The 19196-nt window shown below is 38.9% G+C and overlaps 2 protein-coding genes across 2 annotated transcripts; both read right to left on the bottom strand.

Moving 5' to 3' along the window:
• On the bottom strand, positions 1–9270 carry PCNP (PEST proteolytic signal containing nuclear protein). The gene is made up of 3 exons (XM_034657620.1): positions 9115–9270; positions 3199–3413; positions 1–138 (listed from the first exon to the last, which is right to left on the bottom strand). The coding sequence occupies exons 1-3, from the start codon at positions 9239–9241 to the stop codon at positions 16–18; spliced, it is 465 nt and encodes a 154-aa protein (XP_034513511.1). The 5' UTR covers positions 9242–9270; the 3' UTR covers positions 1–15.
• Positions 9271–14588: 5318 nt separating this feature from the next.
• Positions 14589–18773, bottom strand: TRMT10C (tRNA methyltransferase 10C, mitochondrial RNase P subunit). The gene is made up of 2 exons (XM_002917075.4): positions 18639–18773; positions 14589–15997 (listed from the first exon to the last, which is right to left on the bottom strand). The coding sequence occupies exon 2, from the start codon at positions 15968–15970 to the stop codon at positions 14726–14728; it is 1245 nt and encodes a 414-aa protein (XP_002917121.2). The 5' UTR covers positions 15971–15997; positions 18639–18773; the 3' UTR covers positions 14589–14725.
• Positions 18774–19196: the final 423 nt, after the last annotated feature.

Below are 19196 nucleotides of genomic sequence, written 5' to 3'. Positions count from 1 at the left end.
CTACTAACATCTTCTTTAAAGAACTAACTGGTTAAAGTAAAATAAAACTAGGTGTTGACTTACATCTTCATCTTCATTAAAAGCTGCTGCTACTGAAAGGGTTTTTGGAGCAAGCGTTGGAACAGTTTCTTTAGGCTTCTGAAGAAGAAACACATTAAAAAGTACCATATATAATGTTAAAAAAAGTATCACATAATGTTTATACAGGCTTACCTAATGACACAAATAACTTAGCTTCAAAGACTTGATTTTATGTTTTCATAGAAACATACATAAGGAACTCAGAACAAACTTTAAAGAAATCTATTTTCTCTTTTTAAAAATGTGGTTATCAATGGGTAGCTTTAATTTTATTAATTATATGTCCATTTGTTTTCATCCTGTAAAACATTTTCTAGTCAGGATATATAGTATCATTTAGCTAAGGGATACCTGGAAAATGTAAAAAAATGATTAGTAGTACGTTCCCACAGTAACAAAAAATGAAGTGCAGTGTGCCTTGAGAACATAAAAGACACCAAGACTCATCTCTCTACTGGCTAGCTTTCTGCCCTGTAGCCTAAAACATGCTTCTCTTCTAACTAACCTAAGTTTCTGAGGTCAGTTGTCCTCACTATCTTCATCCTCTCACCATCCATTTTGTCTTCAACCCACTGCAATCTGGCTTCCTCCCTCATTCCCCCATGGCTCCTCATTCACCTAGAATGGGGTGACCTTGGTTCTACAGGGTCACCAATGACCAGTGTGCCGCTTTTGACTCTTATCACCAGCTACTTTTTGAAACACTCCTACCTTGACTTTTCTGACAATGCTTTTTAGAGGCTATTCTAATTCTCTGATCTTTTGTTCCCTTTGTTTCCTCCTGTTCCCCCCTTAAATGAGACACACCCAAGATTTTGTCCTTAAGCATCTTTCCTTTCCTTCTCTGTACTTCCCTAGTCAACTCCATTCACTCCCATACTTTTAACTACCAAATCCTATGTCTGCCCCAAACAGGATGTCATATGCCTACTGGATAACTCCACTTAAGAGCCCAAACGGGTACTTCAGTTTCACAGTGTTCTAAGTACCCAAGCCAGACAACCTTTTCCTCAACTTACATTCTATTGTAAAGTCTTATGCTTAAATCTCTAATAGACCTACATCTCCCTCTGCATTCCTGTCAGCTACCAACACCTAAGTACTCGTAGCATTACCTGCCTCAACTGCTATTAGAAATACCATTGCCCCACCTTCAGTGTTTCTTCCCTCTAATTCTCTATAATGGTACCAGAGTGATATTTCTAAAATGCAAATCTGTTTAAGAGTTAAGGTTACATACGACAGTTCCATAGCTCTGCTAGAATTGAAAGAATGAAACCAAACTATATTATGTAAGTCCTTTATGATTCCGTTCTATGCTCTCATTTGAGGGACTTTCTATGCCTACATTTGCATACCACTATCCAACTACAAACAATTTCCTGAATGGCTTCACATCTAAACTGCTTTTGCACAAAATTCTTTTTATCTGAGATGCCCTTTGCCTCCTGTCTACAGTTAAGGCCAACTCAAACATCACCTCATCAGTGAAATCTTCTCTGATCTACAGAAACAAAATGAACCACCCTTTCTTTTATAACACAAACACTTTTTATACATATTTGCTTTTGAAGGGAAAAAAATGTTAATTTGGAGATTATGCATAAAGACTCCAGAAATATCCTTTAGTCTTAAAGATATCAGGTGTTTGATCATACAACATATGACACAAGTGCCTGTTGATCAACTACCTTTTCACATCATATAATCAAAAGCAATAGTTTCAACTATTTTTTGTATCTTAAAACTCACTTCCCCAAGATGACTGTGTTTATACTAAAGTTCACTTTGTAAAAACAGGCTTTTGTTTCCCAAAGATTAAAAAGTTTCACTGAACAGGCTATTTCAAACAAAACCCTCCCATCTAAAATGATCAGCAATTACTTAATCATGTCAATGATTTAGAAAAAGTAGGGATTTGGATATCTAATTTAGGGGTGTGCTGACCACAGTAAAATCTATTATCAAGAGTAACATCTATATGGAAGTGTACGTTAGAATACATGTTTAAGGACTGTCAAAAAACCCCACAAATATTTATGCAGTTGGTCTATGCAACTTAAAAAAAAAAAAAAAAGATTGAACAGAAAGAATCAGCTCATATAGGAAGAAAAGTCATGAAGTAATCAAGTTACAAGCTGAATGTCTTTTGTCCAGAATGAATTTTTTTAAGGGAGAAAGAAAAATGCAAAACAACATAGGGTAGGAGTAGGGGTTCTGAGAAATGGTAGCTCTTTTAAAACTAGAAGTGTAGTAACTCAAATTGACTCCAGCGGGAACCTGACCCATATCATATTTTTAAGATCTCTGAATGAACACCTAATGCAAAAATAAAGCTATATCCATCTGGCAAATGAGGAACAGATACGAATAAACAACCCAAAAGCAATAATCCTAATAATTTTAGGATTATTCTCCTCATAGAGAATGTAACTATTTTCTAAAGCTAACAGTAATACACTTAACATTTTTTTCTTAAAGATCTATGTGGTTGAAACATACGAAATTGTCACTTTTCTAGGTCAGAAATAGTCAAATCTAGCAACTTCATATGTTTCAATATAATATTTCAAAACTTTCCAGATACTCCATGGTTAGTAACTGTTAATTCAAGGTTTATATTTAAAACAAGGGCTCAAAAGTTGATCTGTCATAGGATATATAGGGCTCAATGTCCATTTGTAGCTCCAAAGTAATCAAGAAGCTCTTATCAAGTAATACCACACTAGTACTGATTTCTAGAGATATTATTTTTAATATTACCGGAATTGAAAGATAAGAAAAATAAACCAAAATTCTTTCTGAAAATATTTTTCAGAGGTTTTTGCTCAACTTGGAAAAACTCTAAGCTGTTACTTTATAAATCACACATTCCTTGTAACAGTTGCTCCTCCTATTTCAAACCTTTTTAAAAAAGTTTTCGAGTTATAGTTTATCCACACCATTCTTGAATGCAGAGCTAATAACTTCTTAAATACTTACATGTAAGTTCACGCACTAATGAACCTTTTTAGACTCAATTTTAGACTCAATTTACCATAACCCCCTAAAAGCAGGTTCCTGAAACAAATTCTTAAGTCCCATTATGAACATCATACAGATAAAATGACAACTCACACTTGATCCAAGTTTGATGGATATGGCTGAGGCTTTCTTTGTCGTCTGACTACCTATGGCAAATCCAAACTTGGAGATCTTTGTAGGCTTTGTTGGGAGGTCTGCAGCTTCTTCTTCAGCTGATCGCTTCTCAGCGCTGCGACTGGAACTTTCCCCTCCATTACTGGAAGAAACAGTCTTAGTTTTCACAGGTTTTTCTGCTTCTTCTTCAGGTCCTGGTGAAGTCGAAACAACTTACCAAGATGAGCTATTTTTACTGAGCAGATTGATGGGAGCAGCAACCTCAAAAAGCATCGTTATAAGGAAGATACCTCTGCAGTTGTCACCTACTGACCCAACAGTCTCTTCCACTGTTTGTTAGAGTATACAGCAGGAACTGAGATTGTGTGGCAGTAGAAGAGGCTCCCATGAATTAACTAGCATAAAATACAGAGCAATTTAAAATTATAAACATAGAGTTCACAAAAATCTAAGACCCTTCAACTAAACACTATTATAAAAGTTATAATAATCTAATCATTTGTGGGATTTTGCTTTTTAGAAATTAAGGTCTGTAAGCTTTTCTACACAAACTAGTTTGTAGGCAATTGGTCACATCACAGGATAATACATTTAATTAATAAATTCTGACATTCTTCAATTACTTCAATTATACTACTACTTATACAAAGTACCTAGCTATGAATGGCCTATTATTACCAGAACTACGATGTTAATACAGCCTGGAGTTAGTTTCTTGAGTGATGTGTTCCTCACCTACCTCTCATTAGAGTTGAAAAGGAAACTGAAGGAAGACGTCAAGTCATTCCCTCCTATGTAATTTAATTCTATTCTGAAAGCTTGATTATTGCCTATTTTAACAATCAGACTTAGGTTTACACACTACTTTCTCTCATGAAAGAAAGATGAGCTAATTATAAATTCAAACAGTAGAATCCACACATATGTAAATTTGGAATGCAAGATGGCTTTCAGTAATTTTGCTTGTATTTGTATTAGTCAATGACAAAATAAGTTTGCATCTTGAGTATCTTAGGTCCTTTACACTAGAAGGCTTTTTAAGAACATATTGAATGGTAAGACACAAGAAGTCTGGTCAATTAAAAATTTTATTTTCTCTCCCCAATCACCCTATAGAATGTTTTCTGCTACACTAAACAGTTTATTTATGAAAAGAAAATGCTCTAAGTGATAGCCCTGACAACAGTTAACAGGACAAAGAACTAGAATGGGGGAAAAGAGGAAAATCAAACACAAATAGATGGACAAGCAACAGATTAAAAATCCAGAGCCTATAGATCTCAATCTATATAACTTTGGAATGATGTGGTCTCTAGATTAATAAGCACTTTGAACAGAACATTTGATTTTGTTTAGAGGAAAGATAACAGGAACTCTTTATTCCCTTTGGACAGGGGGTGAAAGCTGTAATAATGTAGGGGAGGAATTAAGCAGGATTAGGTTTTGAGATTTCCTCAGGAGACAAAGATAGCACTGGAATGGTCGCTGGAGGTGCCACTTACTTATTCAGATATGAAATTACAAAAGCACCTGAAGAATGTAAGATCAATATTTAATAGCTGAAATACAGAAATCAATTTAGAATTTCTAGGGGCACCTGGGTGGCTCAGCCAGCTAAGCATCTGCCTTCAGCTCAGGTCATGATCTCAGGGTCCTGGGATCAAGCCCTGCATTGGGCTCCCAGCTCAGCAGGGAGTCTGCTTCTCCCTCTCCCTCTGCCCCCCTACCCCCATGCTCTTCTCTCTCAAATAAATAAAATCTTTAAAAAAATTATTCTAGAATTCTAAAAAAACAGAATTATGCCAACATTAGTTTTTTCAAAGTCTAAGTTTAGAACCAAAAGCATTATTCTAAATTTTATTCTGCATTCTATTTATAGTTTTAGTCAAGTATGAGTTTTACTGTAGAACCCAAACAATGATAACTATTTCTTTGTGACTAAAATTGAAAACACAGTCTCTATATATGGGAACATAAAGAAACATAGAAAACGCATTGGGTTTACATAAAGAAACAATCTATACACTAAGGCACAGGGCTTGTGCAAACACAAACTCTGAAAAACATCAAAACAAATGGCATAAAGAACATTTAGTCTTGACTGCAGTATACTCTGTCTGCTCTTTGAACTGTGACCCAAGAGCTATACATAAATAGTCGAGATTTCCAGTTCTTAAAAAACAAACAAACAAACAAAAAAAACCTATCTTTTCTTAATTCTAGGTATCCTTTCACCCAGAAAATAATTCTGGAACAAAGAATCAAGAAAAACTAAAGCATAAGTATAAAACAAAGTGAAAAACATAAATCTTACTATAATATTAATACCATTAAGTGTGACAAATGTCTGAACTAGTATGTGATAATATATGAAACACAATACTATCTGTCCAATCCCATAATGCTATAGGGAAAATTTCTAGAGACTGCTGTAGAAAAGGTAGCATGAACAGGGGAGTTGGGAAAACTACCACCAGTTAAGTAACTCGCAGCAATTCAATTTTATTCACATTTGCTTTCTTGTCACCTTAAGTAGCACTCTATTAAGACTACCCACATCTCAGGTCCACACTGGAGATGGAACATATTATGTCTAGCAGGTCATTTCTAAACATGACTGATTCCAGGGACGCCTGGGTGACACAGTCGGTTAAGTGTCTGCCTTCAGCTCAGGTCAGGATCCCAGGTCCTGGGATTGAGTCCTGCACTGGGTCCCTCTGCCTGCCCCTCCCCGTTTGTGTGCTCACGCGCACACACTCTCTGACAAATAAATAAAATCTTTTAAAAAAATAATTAAAAAAAAATAACTGATCCAGATCCAACAAATTATTTCTGGACATAATAAATAACTGTCTCGCTAGATCAATTCTTAAGAAGTTTGTTGTGGTTTTTGTTTTGTTTTAGCAACTAAACTCAACAGCTTTAGAAACTATCCACTCTCAGTGAAGAGATGGGGGAAAAGAAGTGAAGGAAGAAGGTGGGTGTACTATTAGTACTCATTACTTAGCCTTAAATGGCTCAATGTGTCACATGGATTGGAGCTTTTATTTTCTCTTTAGGTAATCCTCCTCTAACGATTATGTAGTAAAATACACAAAACATTTAGGAAATAAAGCAAATGGAATAAGCAATGAAAATGGACAAGTGTAACAGCCAAATTTATGTTATTATCAATGTGACTATTATTACGGATTCTACAAGTCTATATATCGTTCATTAGAAAAGAAAACTATTTCAACCTAATGTGAACTTTGAAATGTATTAAATATAAACATTAATTTCTAGGTCCATTAAGTGTTTTTCTTTAAATACAACATGTACTACACTTTAGCATTTGGGGCTTTTAATCAAGAACTGCTGTTTTCAATTTACTTAATGGGATCTTTGTATTTTGGACCATGGAAAACAAAATTTTTAGATGACCATGGATTAGCAATGTGAAAATTTTTAGGAACATGACTTATATTTTAAAGAATGAGTTTAATATGTGATCAGTTTTCTAAAAATAAGAAAATCACAATTTACAGCCAAACATGCATAAAATTATATAAAAGTACTAGATTATCAAGGAATATTTTTAAAAAAGGGATTTTTATCTAGTTTGCATTCATTCTGAGCTCACAAAGTGTGTAATGTGAAATCAAATTACATGTGGTACTAGCATTTTTTTTTTCCTTTTCCATCGAGTAGCTGGAGAGGAAAGGTGGGCCTTGGAGGACAAAGTTACTTTACTTTGAAAAAAAAAGTACCTAATAAGAAAGTTTAAATCCATAAGGGTATATCCTTCTGACCCATTTGTATTCTGGTAGCTTCGTCTGAAAAAAGGGAACACAGCTACCTCTCCAAAAGGACTGGTGTGCAGCTTAAATGAGAACATATTCAAGACCCTCCTAGTGGTTGGCGTAATAAATGTCAATTTCATTAAAATAGTTCTTAGCTTAAACCAGCACAAGATGGCCATGATTATGATATGGGCAGCTTTTTCCTAAGATTTATATTTCAAACAGCTACAAAAATTTAGCCGAAGGGAGAATAAAAATCTGCTCAAAGCCTTATCCTTAGCATTATCCTCCTCTTTAAGGTGAGAACAAGTTGAAATAAGTAGCTTCTCTAACTGATATAAATTCATTCATAACTACTTATAAAAAATTACACTTCCAACTTACTGGACTATTCAATAGGAGCTAAAAATCAGCTAGGTAAGCCCCTAAGATAAACTTGAATGTGTTTCAAAATAATGCCAACTTGCCACAAAATTAGCAATTCAGCAATCCACAGTATTAAATGTTTTAGCTATGATTTCTCTGTAAAAATTCATTAAAAATATCTGACATTCAAAAATGGTTTATATGCAACAGCACTATTTTCTTGTTAAGGCATGTATATCCAAAGCAAATTATGACAAAGTTATTAAGGGATAGTACTTATTCTAAATCAACAAGGATACCATAAATTTTGATATCAATCATCCAAGTTAATTTTGTACTACCACCCCACATACAAAAACACGCTACAATAGAAACATCAACATTCACACTACAGAGTTAATTATCCCCAACTGAAAGGATGGTGGATAAATTACACAGTCCAGTTATGCTGAAACTTAAGGTACATTTTGGCAACACATTAAACATATCTTTAATATTCTCAAGCCGCTTAAGAAGCTATTCTACAAAGTTAAAAGACAGTCTAAAAGCCAGTTAAGATTCTTTAGGTTACAGATCTTTGGTTTTCCTCAAACTACTAATTTTTTAAGTCATTTTACTCAATAATTTCCAAGATGGTTTTTGAGGGGAAAAAAAATCCCTAATGAGATAGTACTATATGGCTTAAATTGCTGTTTAAGTAACTGAACATTACGCTTTTCTCAGTTTTTGTTCCCAAGGCAATTCACATTAAACGTCATGTAAGGTCCTAATAACTGCCTTCATACGCTATTAATCTTCTATATTTTCTCAAACTAAATACTTTCAGGGATAAGATTTGAGGGAGTCAGAACAGAGAGTAATACTTAAAACGTTCTAAAGGTATTATGATCACCTCGCACGTGTTAAGTTACTTGCCTTGTTGCGACAAAGGGGGGGGCTGGAGAGATGCTTCTTTCCCTTCATGCACAAGGCCCAAATTTATAGGGGTGGAGGATAAAGAATGAAGACAGCTGTAACCTGAGTTAGCATCGTAACAAAATACAGGAAAAGTCACACTAGCCTATTAAACCACCTAAATATGTCATGCAGTTAGCCGGCAAGAGCCTAACTCAGAAAAAGCAGACACTTCAAAGGCAATCAAACCCTAACCCTAGACCGCGCAGCTTAAACCAGCGGGCAGGCAAAGGTATTCTTTCCCTCCATCTCGACCCATCCCGTTACAGGGTCAATATTCGGCTTGAAAATAAAAGGCCGGGGTCGTCCACCTCCTCGGCGAAAAGGGAGAAGCAAACTAACGCCTAGGTGTAACTTAGAGGCCAGCACCGTCGGAAACTCGGCCTACGGCCAGTTCCTGCAGCCACTGCTCAGTGACTCCCACTGTGTGTGCGCGCGTGTGTGTTTTGTGTGATGTACGTCTCCGGTGTGGCGGTAGCGGCTCCTGCACTGCCGCTCCTGGTCCCACCCCGGGTCCGGTCCCCCTACCTGATACCCATCTCCCTTCTCCTCGGAAACAGAGCCTCCGGGGAAGCCAGCAGGTGACGGACAGTGGCCCGCTCTCCCCCGGCAAGGAGGCCGGGATCCCAGAGGGCCTCGCCGGGCGTGCCCGGGTCTCGTCTGGGCCCAGCACCTAGCCGGGTGAGCGCCAGATCCGCCCATTCTCGCCCCCATCCTACTCCCCCCACCCCGGGGAGCTCAAAGAAAAGCCCAGAGCATCCCACGCAGCCCGCAACACTGGGGTTGTGTTCACCTCCGGCGGCTCCAGATCGCTGCGGTTTCTCAGGCTTCTCCTCTCCCGCCTTCCCGTCCGCCATTTTCCCCGCCGCGGCCTCCCCAGCAGCAACGCCAAGGACGTCACGGCCCCGCCCAGCAAACATTGAGTTTCGGAGCTTGCCTGCAAAGCTGCAGCCTAGAGCGGCCCTGGAAAGTGAAAAGAGGCCGTTTGGAAAACGGAAGTGAATGTGACATCATCTGCGAGTCGCCTCTGAACGAAGGGCGGGGAGGGTTGTGCTGCGTGTCTGTGGAGGACTGGTTAGGGATCTGATTAGAGCTTGCTTAGGTTTTCATGGTCCAGAGAAGTGGGGGAGATATGGGAGCATCACTTTGCAAACGGTGGAATCTTGTAAGGTTTCTGCAGAACAGGGTGTGACTACAGATGAAGCGAGCGGGCTCTATTCATTCTGTGATCACCTGTGCTTGCTTGCTTTTTTTTTTTTTTTTTAAGCGGGGGTGGGGGAGAGGGCAGTAGGGGACTCCTGGCTGGCTTAGAAGAGCGTGGGACTGAACTCGGGGTCCTGAGTTCCGGCCCAATGTTGAGTGTAGAGATTACTTACATAAATAAAACTTAAAAAAAAAAGCGTCCTTAAAACACAGTATTTATGGAGCGTCCTCTAGTGTCAAACACTATCTCATTTAATCCCTACAACAGCCCAATGCAGAATTATCCTCTTTTTAATTAGCTATGAGAATTGAGGCCAAAGAGTAATTTGTCTAAGGTCACGTAGTCAAATGGTAAAACTACTTCTTCTGTAGGTCGTAATCGTCATATCAAAAGAATTATTTTGGTGGCCTGGGTGGCTCAGTCGGTTAAGCCTCTGCCTTTGGGTGAGATCATGATCTGAGGGTCCTGGGATCAAGTCCCACATCCAGCTCCTTGCTCAGTGGGAAGCTGGCTTCCCCCTCTGTCTGCCGCCTGCCTGCTGGTGCGTGCGCGTGCTCTCTAACAAATAAATGAAAAATTTTTTAAAGAGAGAAGTTACTTCATTCAGTTAAGATTGCAGTCATTTCACTTTAGTGAATCCCCAGGGTTTGCAGAAGGAGGTCCAAATGTTATATTGGGCCCTAGCCTAACTTTTAAGACTCATCTTCCCTTTCTCCCTATATTTATACTGCCCTCTTGCCATATGGGATCAATTCTTCGCCTAGGGACCTGGAGTTTCTGGGTTTGCCCTATATTAAAAGATGAGTGTTAACAGAAATTAATTTTAAGGGGGGGCGCCTGGGTGGCTCAGTCAGTTAAACATCTGCCTTCAGCCCAGGTCATGATATCTGTCAGTTTCCTGGGCTCCAGCCCTAAATCAGGCTCCTTGCTCAGCATAAGGCTTCTTGCTCAGCGGGGAGCCTTCTTCTCCCTCTGTCTGCCGCTTCCCCTGCTTGTGTGCTCTCTGACAAATATATAAAATCTTTAAAAATATATTTAAAAAAACAATAATTGTACCTCCTCTGAGGGTGGTCATGGGGATCAAATGGCATTCAAATCAAGATATGCTGTAACCAGATTTTGAAGGCTTAGCCTATAAAAAAAGCATATGAATGTAAAATCTCATTAGTTTTTATACAGATTACAAATTGAAGGGATAATCCTGCGAGCATATGGGTTAAATAAAATATATTAATTTCACCTGCTTGTTTTTAATGTGGCTACTGGGAATTTTAAAAGCACATATGCTATTGAATAGCAGTGTGGGGAGGAAATGGAAACAGTATGTTCTTAATACTTGCTTGAAGAGTCTGTCTTAGATATTAAGAACTTAAAATGGGTAATATAGTAGGGATAATAGTTAACAAGTAAAGACTTCTTCCTTTTAAAATTGTTTTAATAATTAAAATCTGGGAAGTTGGTAGCATGTTTGAAAAGAGCATAAGAAGAGAGCTAGAAATGGTATTACATAAAAACATCTGCTTACTAGGGAAGATAATTAGAACATAGGCAACAAAAATTACCTTTAGAGTGCAAGAATACTATAAATTATTGGGTGTTTGAGATAGAAGAGCCACTACTTTATACTTAGTGCCTGGGAAATCAGACCATATAGTTGGAGACGTTGAAGTAGTATCTAAAGTTCTGTTAAATTCCAAAATCCAAAACATTTGGAAAATTAAAATCGTATGAGTTCAAACCGTGGCTGAACTTGCCATTGTAATGTATCTGTGCAAGAGAAGAGTCGTAGAAATCAGGGGTTCCTGGGTGGCTTGGTTGGTTAAGCGGTTAAGCATCTGCTTTTGGATCGGGTGATGACCCCGGAGTCCTAGAATTGAGCCTCAGGTAAAGAGCTTCCTGCTCAGCGGGGAGTCTGCTTCTACTCCCCCTCCCCTTCCCCCTGCTCGCGCGCGCGCGCTCTCTCTCTCTCTCTCTCTCTCTCCCTCTCTCGAATACATAAAATCTTAAAAAGAAAAAAAAAAGAAATCAGTTACTGCTTAGCTGTTTGGAAAGAAGATGGTCTTTTTTTCATTAAAATTTTAAATTCTAGTGTTACCTCAATAAAATACCACAACATATCATTACAAGGAAATAAGAATATACTCCTCAAAAAGACAAATAACTTGCATATACTAGTATTAGAAATTCCGTACATTTTGGGGTGCCTCTGTGGCTCAGTTGGTTAAGCATCTGATCCCAGGGTCCTGAGATCAAGCCCCAAATTGGACTCCTTGCTCAGTGGGGAGCCTACTTTTCTCTCTGCCTGCCACTCCCCTACCTATGCTCGAGCACAAGCGCGTACCCGCCCGCCCTCTGTCAAATAAAATCTTAAAAAAAAAAAAAAGTCCACACATTTTGAACGTAGTCTAAATTAGATAACTAGTTAATATGTACTTACCATTTATTGGCCAGACTCCATATTAAATGTTTTATATGAGTCAAGAACTATTTCTGATCTCCTTTTCATAAAGGAGGAAAACTGAAATTTCAAGAGATTAAGCAATTTAGGTGTCAGAGCCTACGGGGGAGCTGGAACCCAAGGAGTAGGGCTGGGACTTGGGAGATCAGTAAGGTGCCCTAGAAGCCTTGTTTGCCTCACTCTAGGTGCCAGTCCTGCCAGGCAATCCTAAACCCTGTTTTTTAAGATTTTATTTATTTGACAGAGAGAGACACCGCAAGAGAGGGAACACAAGCAGGAGGAGTGGGAGAGGGAGAAGCAGGCCTCCTGCTGATCAGGGAGACCTATGTGGGGCTCGATCCCAGGACGCTGGGATCATGACCTGAGCTGAAGGCAGACGCTTAACGACTGAGCCACCCAGGCGCCCCCTAAACCCTGTTCTTAAGCACTATGCTATTTTATCTTCATTGTATCTCAAATAGCTCAAGTATTAGCACCTTGCCACTTAGTTGGGTCAAAGGTTGAAATTCATTCATATCATACTTATCACTTTCGCAAGGCCCTTCCTGATTCCACTCACGAGTTTAGGTTAGGCATCCATTGTTTTTCCACTGCACTTCATACTCACCTTATTATAGAATGCATAATTTACGGGTTGAAAGCCGGGACTTTAAAGTCAGACAGATCTTTTGAATTCTGAGACTACACTTAAAGGCTGAATTGAGAGTAAATTTTCCTTATCTGTAAAAAAGGTACTATTAAGCAACTAAGTTACAGGTACTGTAATAGTAGTTTAATATGATATATAATAGTATAACAGTTGTTTTAAATAGCTCATGTAAACTGCATATTGCTTGGCAGAGTACACACTTAGCGGTATTTGCTAAAAGATGAAATCCTGCTTTAAGAAATATATTGGACTGCATATCTCATGTTAATTTCCAGTTCAGAAACTAGGTAGAAGTAGGTGGCTATCCATCTCTATTTCCTATGTTTTCAAAAAATTTAACAGTGCATGTAGTCTACAATGAACATTTCCTAAATGTTTTCCTAAATGTTTCCTTTTCTTAGGAAACAAGTACACATTTTCTCTAGTAGGACTTATTAGGGAGCAAGAGGCAGAAACCCAACTCAAACTGGCTTAGGCAGAAAAGGGGAATTAGAGGAATTACCAGGGTATTGCATGAGGTTTAAACAATCAATGAATGCTAAAGGGAAATCTATAGCTGGACCTCAGGGATAATTGGAAGCAGGGATTTAAACAGCTCCAAAAGTTGGTCTTATTTTTATATGTAAGCTCCATTCCCTACTATATAGCCTGTCTTCCTTCATAAAAAGGAAGACCACCATCAATTCAAGCTTCCCATCTGTCAAAGCCCACCATCAGACAGTGACACAGGTTTAGTTCTCAAATCCAAAATCCTAGAAAAGGGATTGGCCTATCTTAAAGTCAGATGCCCATCTCTAAGTTTGAGTGAGCTGTCTCCTTGGGGATAAACAGCTGTGGCCAGAAAGCTGGGGAACCTAGGTGGCTGTGAGTTAAGCGTCTGACTTCAGCTCTGGTCATGATCTCAGGGTCCTGGAACGGAGCCCCAGCTTCCGTTCAGCGGGGAGTTAGCTTGTCCCTCTGCCTCTCCCCCAGCTCATGAGCTATGTCTCAAAGAAATAAAATCTTAAAAAAAAAAAAAAAAAAAAAAAAAAAGGAAAGCACTCTATACAATACAGAAGGGTCCTGGGACGGAGCCCCAGCTTCCGTTCAGCAGGGGGTTAGCTTGTCCCTCTGCCTCTCCCCCAGCTCATGCACTATGTCTCAAAGAAATAAAAAATTAAAAAAAAAAAAAAAAAAAAAAAAAGGAAAGCACTCTATACAATACAGAAGTGCTGTATTTAAGATTCATCAAGTAAACCCCCTTTTTTCCAGGACATGAAATGAATTTCATCCCAACCCCATTTTTCATAATACAGGCAAATCCCATGACATGCCAAGGGAGAAGTCTTAACCTTTTGTTTAACCAAGATTCAGTTAAACAAAAACTCAGTGCCTGACATGCCCAGCACTGTACCAAATATTACTTTAATAAGTGAACCACCACCTGAAGTTTAAACTCTTTTCTGTAACAATTTTTGACGAAAGGATAGTTGTTGACATTGTGAAAATAACATTTAAGAAAGAAAAAGGAGGGGCACCTGGGTGTCTCAATTGGTGAAACATCTATCTGCCTTTGGCCCAGATCATAATCCTGGGATCCTGGGATGGAGTCCCTCATCAGGCTCCCTGCTGAGCAAGGAGTGTGCTTGTCCCTCTCCCTCTTTCCCCCTCCCCCGCCCCACTCATGCACACTCACTCTCCTCTCTAAAATAAGTAAAATCTAAAAAAGAAAAGAAAATGGACTCTGAGACTCAAAAATAGTCACAAAAAAGCCACAGCAATGGTACAATTGTTTTACCGGGCTCAACAAACTCGGACAATTTTTTTTACTAAGATTATTTTTATAGTAAACAAAATATATATCCAAAGTTTTGCAGAAATTTAATTAATTGGGGAAAAACACTTCAGTTAGTTTGGAAAGACAACCTTTAAAAGAAAGAACAAGTGAATTCCATTCAGGAAGAAACAGACAGTAAATTGTATTTCGACTCCATTTTTCTTCCAGTTTTATTGAGAAGTAATTGACATTCATTACAGTATAAGTTTAGGCATACAGCATCATGGTTTGATTTACATATATTGTGAACATTTATTTTTTAAGTTATCAAATTTTCTCATTTATGCCACCTTTTCTGTGTGTGTAGAGAGCCTTTTGGAAATGAATTAAAGGTCTTTGACTTCATCAATCTGTTGACAAACTCTTGAGAATGCTGAGAAATCTCCATATAACCAGTATGTTTTCTCCTAGGAACAAACTTCAGAGCCTCCTCCCAACTACCAGTGTTTTTCAGACATAACAAAATACGTATCATTTGATCTAAGGTGAGATTTTTGGTACCAGTGTCCCACTGTAAATATCTATCTAATGGAAGGCATTCTGTTGCCAGCTTCAGCCGTTTTGCCTTGGCTAGGGATGTGCCTGTCTGCATAGCCTTATCAACAAAAGATCCCACTATATAAATTTTATCATGCTTGAAAGTAGTCATAACCTTGGGAGAATCTGCAGTTAAATATATAATACTATCCTTTGGGAATAAATCTACATGAGACTTTTCTGTTGCTGTTAGAAGCAATTTGTCCCATTTTTCTCCATAACGTTTAACTAACTCTTTATGATAAGCACCATCTGTTTTAAGGTTGCAGAAATAAAGATGGAAAGGATCAACATCTCTTCTGTTCCATCCTTCACTTTCTAAAAGTTGGGAAACAGTATTCTGAAGTTCTTTTGGTTTCATGTAATTATCATAATCCATGTCAAAAACCAAAGGTTGTCCAAACTGCATGGCCTGAGCACCTTTCCAACCCATGGCAATGTCCATATTCCTATCCCAAAGTCGTAGAAATAGAAAGTTTTGCTGTTTATCTTCCTTAGCAGTTTCTAGCAGCTGTTCTTTTATCGCTTTTTCCCTTGTTGCTGCTTTCATTTCCTTTTTTATTTGCTTAGCTTTTTTATTTTTTTCCCTAATATATAAATATTTTAAGTACTTTCTTTTGGATGATTTAGAAACACACTCCATAGCAGTTTTGAGTTCTTCCTCACTGATGTGTTCTGGTACTTCTTTGCCAAGCAATCTCCACATCTCAACCAACTCCCTGACAGCAGCCAGAGGATCTTCATCCTTGTCACTTGAGACTGTTGAAACATCTTCTTGCGCACTAGATTTCATTGTAATTTTCCAACCATCCAATCCCAGCTGTTCAGGAGTTGATGTATTCTCCTTATTAGGATAGGACACAGCTGGTATTTTGGAAGACATGTATTTCTGCAGAACTGCTGAACATAAAACCCTTCTATTCGTAGGAATGGTAAATGGCACCGAAAATCTGGCACAAGATCTTAAGATGATACTACCACTCATTTTGAGTTAAATAGGCATGTAAGACCCCTATAAAAGAAACGAAATGTAATGAAAAGTTAGATAAAGATTTTTACAACCTGTCACTTAACTGTGCAAGTATAAACTGGAGACACCAAAAGGCAACTATTTTTGAAACACAAAGTGAGCACAACTTTATTTGTTGTACCATTAATTTTTCCTAGACTCCTGTGGCAAAGAGCCTGTGATAACTCATCAGGCAAAAAGTTTAAAACTTATCTGGGTTCTTACTTTAGACATGAAAATCACTACTGCTTTAGGGAAAAGAATACCTTAAAGAACGATCCTTTTTAGAATTCTATCTAGGGGCCCAGAATACCAGTGTTACTGGATAACAAAGTAAAGTTCTGCTGATATGGGTGAGATCGTGATGCTATATTCTTCTCCATTCTATACTAAGTCCGGATACAGACCCAAACTACAAGCTCCTTAACATAAGCAACACATGAGCACAATAAGACAAAGGGCAGAAAAGTTATAGAGGATGGCAACTAATAAAAAGCACTTAGGAGCTGCTGTATCAACGCTCTTATGTTTTCAGAACAGAAATACAGGAATATCTACTGATTTAGAAACAAAACAAAATAGGGGCGCCTGGGTGCCTTAGTTAAGCTGCTGCCTTCAGCCCGGGTCATGATCTCATGGGTCCTGATATTGAGCCCCATACTGGGTTCCCTGCTCAGCAGGGTGCCAGTTTCCCCCTCTGCCTCCCCACCCCCACTCACGCTCTCTCCCAAATAAATAAAATCTTTAAAAACAAGAATGAAATAAACCTCTTTTCTCCAGTTCAGAGTTTATTTTGCAGCAAATATTGTTATTGCCAAACAAAACGTCCAAAATTAGGGAAAATATATATAAGCTCCACAATTTTATCCTAAAGGTCTGGATATCCACAAAACAATGAAGATGCTTAAAAATGTGAAACTAGTACAGGATTTGAAGGGAAAAAAAAAGGAAATAAACTTTTTACAAAATGCAACTGAAACAGTTGAAAAATTCCTTCTTCCCTCTGCTTCATTTAATGACTCTGCATGCTTCTGGGAGTGGCTCTCTAAGCTGTGCCCTGATGCTCAGATGTCTTCCCCTCCTTTAAAAGTAGATGTGCCTCTGAATTGTCTAAACCCCCCAACCCCCCTCCCCCCCTTTCCAATCTGCTTTAGCTTCCACATGGTTTCAGGGAGGGACACTGCTATTCATCCATTTGCTGAACCAGAAACTGGGGGTCATTTTATTACTGTCCTCTCTCACACCCACCATATCTAATCTATTTGAATTACATTCACTTTACTTTCTAAATACATCTTGAATCCATTAACTTCTTTTGAATTCCGTTATCTTAATTGTATCCCCTAGCCTCCAGATTTGCTCTGCCTCATCTCTAAGCCATTTGGAGTTACTGCAAATTTGATCAATGCACTGGTATGGTCCCAATGTGTATTTTTAAACCCACTGCTGCCAGGTTAAATTCCATACTTATAAACATGGCTTTTAAAGTTTTCCACAAAATCACCTTTTGCTTATCTCTTCAGCTAATCTCTAGCTATTCTTCACCTCAAGCTTTAGATCAAGTGTTCCTCCTACTAGTTCTCATAGCACCCTCTACCTCTCTACCATAATATTTGTAACATTGTTTTGTAATTGCCAGGTTACTTATTTGCCTGACTAGATGGTAAACTCTATCAGGACGAGGACTATTTATATTAACATTGAACCCAGTGCTTGGCAGTTTATGGCTCACAGGAATCACTCAAGTATTTTTTTAATAAATATCCTGGTCCAATGCTTTTCACATTTAAAATATGTTCAGACATCTTAAAAAAAAGTTTATTTTTGGGGGGCAGCTGGCTGGCTCAGTTGGTAGAGCATGTGGTGACTCTTGATGTGGGAGGGGGTGTCGTGAGTTCAGGCCCCAGGTTGGGTATACAGCTTACTCCAAAAAGTTTTTTTTAAGTTTTTGTTGTTTTGCTTTTTAAGTAATCTCTACACCCAACGTGGGCTCTAACTCAGGTCCCCGAGATCAAGAGTCACATGCTCTTCAGACTCACCCAGCCAGGAGCCCTATGTTCAGACACCTCCTAAAAAAACAATTTAGACTCCCTGAAATATTTAACAGGGAGTACTCAGCCCCAATATGAGAAACACTGATTTCAGAAACAAAGTCTTTGGAATTTTGTCTTTGTAACTGGTAAAGATTTTTTAGGATATCATAGAAGTGAAACCCAAATTTTATTTCATTATATTTTTTTTTAAGATTTTTTATTTATTTATTCAACAGAGATAGAGACAGCCAGTGAGAGAGGGAACACAAGCAGGGGGAGTAGGAGAGGAAGAAGCAGGCTCATAGCGGAGGAGCCTGATGTGGGGCTCGAACCCGTAACACCGGGATCACGCCCTGAGTCGAAGGCAGACGCTTAACCGCTGTGCCACCCAGGCGCCCCGAAACCCAAATTTTAAAACAAACAAGGATATCATTTTAGTAAACACTGATCTTGTTCCAGAGATTGTGCTACTTACAGTTTAAAAATCACTGGGCTTCTACTTATCTGTGGGCCTTCTTGGCGCACATGCTCCACTAAGTGTATCTTAGAACGGTTTCCCGTGTCCTCTCACCTCAACACACACAATTAAGATGACAAGAAACATGCCATACCAGGAGAGCAGAGACAGTGGCTCCCGCTGCCAACCACAGGGACCCCGACAGGACGCAGTACTCTCCGGTGAACTGCAGCGCACGAACAGGCACTCCACGCAATTACGGTTGTTGCTTCAGTTTCCGGACCTTAAGGGTCAGGCGGGGCGGAAGTCCCGCCCACTCCCCTCGGCGCTTCCCTATGACGTCCCGCCACTAGGGGAAAGCCTTCCAGCGCGAAAGCAGTGGTGTCGTGGAGAATGCTGGTTGCTGGATTTGGGGCAATGCCAGCCATCCTCTCACCCGGTGTGTGCTTGTAGCAGGTTTTATTCGGTAACACCACTATTTAAAAAAATTCTGTTCTTCTTCTCTTAACCTACTCTCTGCTTGGTGCACGTATTTATCAGCATTTGCTCACATAGTGCTTAAATAAAATGATGTTTTCACAAGTCTCAACTTTAAACTGCTTGATGCTAGGACTTTAACACAGCCCTTTGTGACCAGCGTTATCACCAGCACCTGGTACAATGCTTGGAACATGATAGGCAACACGAAATATCTCTCACTCCTCTTAGCTCA

Source organism: Ailuropoda melanoleuca, chromosome 1, assembly GCF_002007445.2.
Source record: "Ailuropoda melanoleuca isolate Jingjing chromosome 1, ASM200744v2, whole genome shotgun sequence".
In the NCBI taxonomy this organism is placed as follows: domain Eukaryota; kingdom Metazoa; phylum Chordata; class Mammalia; order Carnivora; family Ursidae; genus Ailuropoda; species Ailuropoda melanoleuca.
This window is presented reverse-complemented; position numbering and strand designations above follow the sequence as displayed.